The sequence below is a fragment of the Medicago sativa genome, chromosome 7 (assembly GCF_051527215.1).
Source record: "Medicago sativa cultivar Bolivia chromosome 7, Bolivia_mono, whole genome shotgun sequence".
Taxonomy (NCBI): Eukaryota; Viridiplantae; Streptophyta; class Magnoliopsida; order Fabales; family Fabaceae; genus Medicago; species Medicago sativa.
The window spans coordinates 102,528,813-102,537,164 of NC_140755.1; the positions used below are offsets into that span (position 1 = coordinate 102,528,813).

The following is an 8,352-nucleotide window of genomic DNA, read 5'->3' on the forward strand; positions in this document are numbered from 1 at the left end:
TGTCTGATTTATCATTTGTCATAACCTATATTGTAGATTTGAAATTTGTGTTTCAAAAGATTGACATGGTTCGTACGGTTATTTAAAAGAAATCTATTTCGTATGAATGTAATTAAATAAATAATTTGATCGGTGTCTGATAGAATATCTTTAAAGAAAATAGACTATCAAGTTAATGGACTAATGCGATAAAATTTTATTTTGACATCTAACATAAATTTTAGAGAATTTGGTTATACGTGATGTTATATTTCAATTCTAATTTATCTTTTTTTTGAAAAAATTCTAATTAAATAAAAATTATTATTCATATTTATTTAAGTGGGTCGATGACATTTTTATAGCATATAGTATAGCATTTTTATCTAAATAAACTTTTAAAAAAAATCTTAGTATTCTCTCTGTTTAAAACAAAAAAGTCTGGTCTAGTCTAGATCTGAGGTAGGCTAGGCCAGACGGATGTCACATATTTTCACTCTAAGTATATAGGTAGACCGAGTTGTTTTTATTGAATTCGTAGTTGATTCATCAAGATGACTCGTTAGTAAAATAAAAAATTTATAAGCAATTAATCAATCTAAATTGTAAAAAAATTTGGGTCCTTAAACAAGTGTATGTTCAACTTTTACGCATGGAGTATGGATTTTACGCATGGAGTATGGATTTATGTGTTTCACATGTTTTTCGACATTGAAACTACTTTTTTTGGTGGTGGTTGGGGTTCGAACTCCAGACCTTGCATATTTTATGCATTGTCCATACCAACTGAGTTAAGCTCACGTAGACCGACATTGAAACTACTAAATCACGGTAGAAATTTCATATATAATATATAACATAATATCATATGTGGTATAGTACTGATATTTTTAATCCATCATATACGGTAAATGAAAATTATTAAAAAAACGACTTGTTAGCAAAAAAAAATAGACAGTGAATACTTGGTTGATATTTTTTAATCCATCATATATGGTATAATTACCCATGTATGGTATAATATCTACAATTCATTTTTTACCGATGGTTAAAGATTATTCATTTTAAGAGTAATGTTTACTTGGATACAAGCCCATATAAAAATATTTAGACGCACACATAAACTAATAAAAATTTAAAAGAGGATAAAATGAAATGATGTCGAAAATCCTAAAAATATTGAGTCAGATAGATATTGTTGCAACCACCGGGGAATATGCATTGCAAGGAGTTCTATTGTGTTGGGGACATATTAGGCATCAAAAAGAAATTAATTTTTTTCTCTCCAGGCATGCAAGTTATTGGACACTGTTAAGTTTATGTCTTTCTTATGGTTGAAAGCTAATATGCTTATTACCTCCGCCTTCAGTTACACTGACTGGTGGCGGCACCCTTTATTATGCGTGGGTGTTAGGAAGTAGCTTTCTTCTTTTATTTTCTTCGTTGTGTTTTTTAATTGGCAACATACGCTTAACATTGTATTTTGTAGGGTGATTCTCTTTCGCACACCTTGTGTGAAACAAATCAATCTTGGTGATTTATATTATTTCATTTTGATTTCTTAAAAAAAAAAAAAACTCTCTTCCTTCCAGGTTTGTAGCCCGAGCATGTAAAACCATAGGATCCTATCTTCTTGTTTTTCTCCAAGCATGAAGTTATTTTACTAATTAGACATTGAAATTCTCTTCATGCTCTCTATTTAAGTCTGGTGAACTGATATATTCAGGAATTGAAAGATGATTTAGCAGGATCGAGGAGAAAGTAGGTTTTATTGATATTTTGTTTTTTTAAATGCATAAAACAATTTAGGAGCCCAGAATGCATATGTTGCGGAGCTTTGGGAGGTGTTCGAAGGTTTGAAGTTGACTTTATCTCATGGGTTTTTAAGGGTAGAGTTTCGTGTTGATTCTAGTGGTTAACATTACTACTTTTGCAAAAGGTGGGTCACATATTGGGTGGATCTCGGTTCAAAATATTAGAAGACTTTTGGATGTGAATTGGGAGGTTAAAATTTGTCATTCATATAGTGAAGCAAACTCTTGTGCGGATGCTTTGGCTAATTTGACGTGTTACGGTGGTTTTACTATGATTTTATACAAGCAATGTCATGCTCAAGTTAGTTCCTTTTATTTAGCTGATGTTATTGGAGTTTATACTCCGCGCTTAGTTAATCACTAGTTTCTCTATTTTTGGGATTTGACTCTCTTGTATCAAAAAGAAGAAGAAGAAGCATGAAACAAGTAATAATATAAGGTGCAAAATCGCTTGTTTGAAACAATGGGTTGTAAAATCGCACAATTGACAAAATATAGGGGGCAAAAGTGCAATTAAGCCAAAAAAAAGCATAATATTTTGACATTTTAATGAGCTTATTTTACGCACAAAGAATTAAACATAATTCTTCCTTCAAAATAAAAAAAAATTAAACATAATTATTTAAAAAAAATTAAAACATAATTGAAAATCAAACAACAAATTACGCCGCTAAACATTTTTCTTGTCAAAAAGAAAAAAAACCACGAAAAAAAAATAAAACAATGAGTTGGGGGAAGCCAATTTGGGTTGGAGGAGTCCAGTTTTCCACTTCCCAGTCTTACAAAAACAGGATTTGAGTTAAAGGTATCGAATAATGGCCGCACTTCGCATCGCAAACAGAATCATAAATTATCATCATAATCTCTTATACAACAATTACCACCACCGTTCAATTTCCACTACGGTTCACCTTCAGAGTTCATGGATGGACAAGGTCAAAAACGTCTTCACAGGCCAAAAATCCGAAGGAGCACCACCAGATGCATCTCAATTCACCTTACTCCGTAAGTTCATTTTCTCATTTCAATTTCAATTCATTCTTCTAGCTTTTCATTTTTTCTTCCTATTTTGTCCTCAGAGTTTGCCGATGAAATGAAGAAAGCAAGAAAAGTTGGTGCCTTTGAAGAGTATATAGTTGGACGAAGCAGCGAAGTTACTTTTAGTACTGCCATTGAGAAATACGAAGGCATTATCCGATATCTCGCCGCATTCGATTACACAGGAGAGGTTAGATTAAACTGTATTAATCTGTTTGAATTATTATTACTAGAATGTTCTGCATTTGTTGATTTTGTTTTGTTATGGTTAGAACTTGACAACGAATCAAAAACATGAAGCGGCGAAACATTGTAATTGCACAATTGCTGAAGTGGAGAATGCACTTGCAAAGTTTACTTGGGCTAAAGAAGCACACAAGAAGATTCAAAAGTTAAATCAAGAAGGAAAACCCATGCCTAAAAATATGTCTGAAGTAATCTTCCTCCTTACTTAATAATACCTTCATCATTTTATTAGTTGCTTATATTACCCTTGAAGAATTAGAGTGATAGTTGTCAAGTAACAATGTCACAGCGTAGCTTGAATGTGCTCACACTTCACAGCGTCATAAACTGCTCCGATGATGTTGATTCGTGTTAATGGAAATGTCCTATATAAAAATAAATAATACATGTTTATGTGTCTGTTATGTGTTTTGTTGTCTTTTGTTGTTGGTATTGATATTTCATTCAGAATTGCTTTCGTTGTTTGCATGATTTGGGAGTTTACATGTAAATAATCTAATGCAAACTAAGTCAATAATCAATTTCTTTTATAGCTAAGATATATGCGAGTTTATGATTATGAGTATATGTGTAATAAAGCAAGACTTTGTTGTGTCAACTGATTTGTATAAATGTGTTTCTTGTTCTTGTAAGGGCATTTGAATTTATGTGTAACCATCCATATTTATGTTTCTTGTTAGCTCCAAAAGATGGTCGGTACAAATCCAATGGATATTGCAAGGTCTAATTTGGCTAAAAGCGGACAAGTTAGCAGGAATGCTCTCTGTCCATGTGGTTCAAAGAAGAGATATAAAAGGTTGTTTTCTCTTCTCCGTTCAAAAAAAGAAAATCTTCAGAGAACAAGCTGATTGCTGATTCTTTTTTTATATTTTATAATAGTTGCTTGATGCTTGTTCATCAATTAGAAAAGCAAAATGTTATGTCCACTTGTTATCTCGGCTTGCTAAAGTTCTTGGGGTTTCTCAAATATTTTTTACACAGTAGCTGAACTTAATGATACATCTTTACATCGATCAGCAAATAGGTTCATAGAATACATTAGTGATTTCTGACCTATAACTTAGTACTTTTGTATTCCTTTGATAGATATTAGATTAGTTTTCCACCTAGTAACTTTTTCATTTCTTACGTCTCTGTCACTTCTGATTAAACTAAATTTCTTACTCATTTTGTATATTTTCAAAATCTGGGTTTGGAGTAATATGTATTACATTGTGAAAACTATTGCATTTTTCTGTTTTTAATTATTTTCTTTTGAAAAAGTGAAAGACTGACTGTTTTCTGTCCCCAATTGTTTTGAATTTGAATTTCAATTCCAATATACTAGAGTCTTCTTTATGAATAAATTTTCAAAATTGATCAGCTTAAGCTTATGAGTATTTATTTATGAAGGTGCTGTGGAAAGGATTGAAAGAATTCAGAGGACAAGTATTAAACTGCAAGGAAGCCTTAACTGAATGGGATCTACACTTGTACTATTTCATCTGGTTCAGATCAAGCCGCTCAATGCACTAGAGTAGACTGCAGACATGGTCATAATAATCAAATGTTAGGATAAGATATTTTTCCAAATAGTTGCTTGAGTTTGTTAATCTACAATTTTGGGGGTATATTTAGGCAGAACTAAACAGAATATTTCTGTTCAGTTGAAGAGTAATTAGATAGTTCTATTCTTTCCCTTCAGCCTTGATAAAAGGCAAGAACCCAAATTGTTAAGGCATAATTTATGCCCTGTAATCTCACTTTTTTAATTTATTTGATCCCTAGCGTAATCTGGCTTTGAAAATTAACATATTTCACAATTTCAGCTCATTTTTTTTACGATTTTCAAAGAGATCCTGGTTTGATATATTTGGTAAGATTAAAAGGAAAGTGAGGCAAATTGATCTCACTTATAGATGGGATGTTTATCTTTCTACTTTTTTGCTTTAGGCACTTTATTTTGTATTGCTTTCATATTTGTTTTAATCAAACCACAGTTAAACTTCTGCCATCTATGGTTCAATGGTGGTTATCAAATTACGATGTGAGTCAAAGATAACCTCACACTTTTAGTTACTGGAAATGCTTGAATTAGTTAATCAACTGGGGAAGAAAAGGTAGCCATGGATGCCAAAAGCCCAAAATATTCCCTCAAAATTGTTTAGCAACCGGCCTGGACTCTGCAACATGCATCTCTGTTCTGTGCATGCAACATCATCTTATGATAATGATCTATTCACGATATAGTCGACACACTGTCTGAACTTAAAACACTGTTGGAACAGACGCTTATGCTCCTGCAAAGTGGTCTTCTAGGCAAGACAACTAGTAATGGTTCAAATTAACATCCTGATGATGCTTTGACTGGTTGGATTTAAATATTGGCAAAACTTCCTCCAACATATGAAAAATAACCATCATAAATTGGAAGCACGCCCATCCCCATTCTTCTTTTTGGCATTCTAAAAGTTGAGTTCATTCTCATGACGTCCACCTCTTACATGTCAGAAAAGAAAGTTCTTAAATGAAAATAATATTTTGCACATTATCAAAATTGCAAAGCTTGGTTAATGCAATCCAGCCTCTGCCAGCAAATTTTTTCCGTACTTTCTCATCAGGGGTAAGGCCAGGATTGAGTCCCTTATAAAACCTTTGAACTCCGCACATAATCAAAACAGCAAAGCATGGCTAATGCAATCTAGTCACTGATAGTGAAATCTTTCCATACTTTTCTCATGAAGATTGAGTCCGTTAGACATAGGTTTCTCATGATGATTGAGTCCGTTAGACATAGGTAATCATCATTTCCATAGACAGTGTCATGCATTAATCCAGTGATTACAAACTTTCATTTACATTGATTCAATCACTATGCTATGGGAGTATGAAACCAAATTACACAATATGTTGAAAAAACCGAACCTGTGTTGTTCGTAAGTCTATTGTATTGATCATGGCATACAAGTCGCAATATTTCAAAACATTACGATAACCAGAGTTATTCGTCAATCACAATGAACAACTTTTTTTTTTTTTTTTTTACATATAATCAACATTACGATAACACTGCTGAATAATGATAACTTAGCATTTGAGGAAAAAATGGGAACAGATTGTTGCAACACATGGAAAAACATTGGTTGAAAAATTACTAGTAGAATTTAAATAAGGATGGAGGAGTGATCTACAACTACAAGAAATGTCTTTATTCAATTTACGAGGATGTTATCTGCAGTTATTTAATCTTCCTGCATTAATCATAATGGAACTTTGAAGTTAAGAGATAATCTAAAAATAAGGGTTACATAAGAGCTCAGAAAGACCGTCATATATGAATATTTGCTATGATTCCACAAGTTAATGTTCACTTGTATTAAAAGAAAAACAGGTCATTGAACACTTCAAGGATATATTAACATCAAAGATACGCAGAAATATATGAAACGGTATCATGGAGTTTCTCACCAAGTGATGCCTCTTAGTGGTGTAGTGTCTTCTATTATTTGTTTCTCACCAACTGAAAAAAGTGCTCTCTGTTTAATCTGTTAACCATTAATTGATCATTATTCAGTTCATTTACATAGTTATCATTGTGTAATATTGATAGAAGATGTAAAAGAAGTCTTGAGAAAGTGTAAGAGAGAACGAAAAATGATTATATCAGCCAAAACAATGAAGCAGTATGAGAATGAAGCAGTATGAGATGCTGCCTTTTAAATTTGAACATTTTTTATGCCAAGCTTTGAGATTGATCATGGAGTTTTTTGTCTGTTCAATTATTTCTATAAACATCGACTCTAACTACAGATGATTTGATCTCACATAGAACTTGTGATTTGAGAAGAAACATTAGGCCAATCAGCTACCATGTGGCTCTAAATAAAGGAGGGCTCAAGGGATGTTGTTTCATTTTCATATGTGTGAAGTAGCAATATTAGTTAGTCCCACATCGGTGAGTTTATAAGCATGGAATAGAACAGAAGGTTATAAATAAAGAGGTATCAGCAACGTTGCAACATACTTACCTGGATGGGGTCAATGGGTGATCAAGAAGGCCCATGGCCTAGAAAGGTGACCTCCATTGCACTTAGGAGGGGTGTCTTTCTAAGGTCTATCCAAGTGGTGGAGCCTACATCATAATTTGTTGCTGAGGGGCCTGCGTTCGCGCGGCCCCCACCCAATCATTGTTCAAAATTTTGAGTTGGACGCTTAATCGTAGCCGTCGAATATTTGCCCAATGATTATGCATCTTACGCCGTTATTATACGTTTTTTCTTGAGACACGTTTTAGGAAAAATGTTACTCCCTCCGTCCCGGAATAACTGACCCATTTTCTAAAAAAAAGTGTCCCAAAATAACTGACTCATTTCAATTTTCAATACAACTTTCATCATTCCCAATACAATATAACACTAAATAATACTACTTTTATCATTCCCAATACAATATATTCCACTTTCCCCTTTATTTATACATTTTTCTTAATCTGTGTGAAATGAGCCAAGGGGTCAAATAAATTGGGACGGAGGGAGTAGTATTTATCTAAAGCTATTGAAAATATAGATCAAAGATTATTTACGAAATTTACGAAAATAACCATCCTATCCTATTAAGTACAAACAAAGTTTTTTTTATTTATTTTTTTGACAAATAATGGATTTCTTAACAAGCTAGTTTCTTGCTTTTTTTTGGTCAAATTAAGCAAGCTCAACGAAATCAGCTCGTATTTTACCCTCTCAGATATATTTTAATCCCTCTTTTTTTTTTTTTTTACAAAAACAAAATGATATATTAATCCCTCTTTACTCAATTGATATCTTAAAATGGAAAACGCTATTTATTTACTTAATTAAAAGGCTAACGTTGAAATTGGTTGGTGAAACTAAAATCTTAATTATTTCTCTATGTACAATAATTGTTATTAATAAATGAAGGGTTAATAGTGCTTTTCATCTCTGTAATATAGGCCATTTCCGATTTTCGCCCCTGTAAAATTTTCGGTTTGATTTGCATCCTTATAAAAAAAAAATTTCCGGAAAACACCACTCCTCCATCCAACTCATCAAATGCGCATATGTGGCGCTGATTTGTTTTTTTTTTTTTAAATTTTTATTTATTTTCAATTGTCCACATCAGATTAAAATTAATTTTCAAAAATAAAAAAAATCCAAAAAATCATAATAATATTCAGATTTATTTCCAAAAAATTTAAAAATAGAAAAAAAAATTCAAATATTAAAAAATCAGAAGTAAGATTTTTTCGAAATTTTCGGCTTTTTTTTTCGAAATTCAA

At 32.2% G+C, this 8,352-nt stretch overlaps 1 protein-coding gene and 1 non-coding gene across 3 annotated transcripts; both read left to right on the forward strand.

The window, feature by feature from the left end:
• The first annotated feature begins 2,457 nt into the window (after positions 1 to 2,457).
• LOC146911479 (SEC-C motif protein) lies at positions 2,458 to 4,863 on the forward strand. Of its 2 annotated transcripts, none has more exons than XM_085725845.1 (5): positions 2,458 to 2,798; positions 2,873 to 3,021; positions 3,104 to 3,265; positions 3,758 to 3,873; positions 4,470 to 4,863. In XM_085725845.1, the coding sequence occupies exons 1-5, from the start codon at positions 2,609 to 2,611 to the stop codon at positions 4,486 to 4,488; spliced, it is 636 nt and encodes a 211-aa protein (XP_085581971.1). In that variant the 5' UTR covers positions 2,458 to 2,608; the 3' UTR covers positions 4,489 to 4,863. The 2 variants fall into 2 exon arrangements, with proteins under 2 accessions (XP_085581971.1, XP_085581972.1); XM_085725846.1 differs by having other exon boundaries at positions 2,504 to 2,798; positions 3,767 to 3,873.
• Positions 4,864 to 7,076: 2,213 nt separating this feature from the next.
• Positions 7,077 to 7,236, forward strand: LOC146911480 (U1 spliceosomal RNA). Its single transcript, XR_015020809.1, has one exon. It is a non-coding gene; the product is annotated as a U1 spliceosomal RNA (small nuclear RNA).
• Positions 7,237 to 8,352: the final 1,116 nt, after the last annotated feature.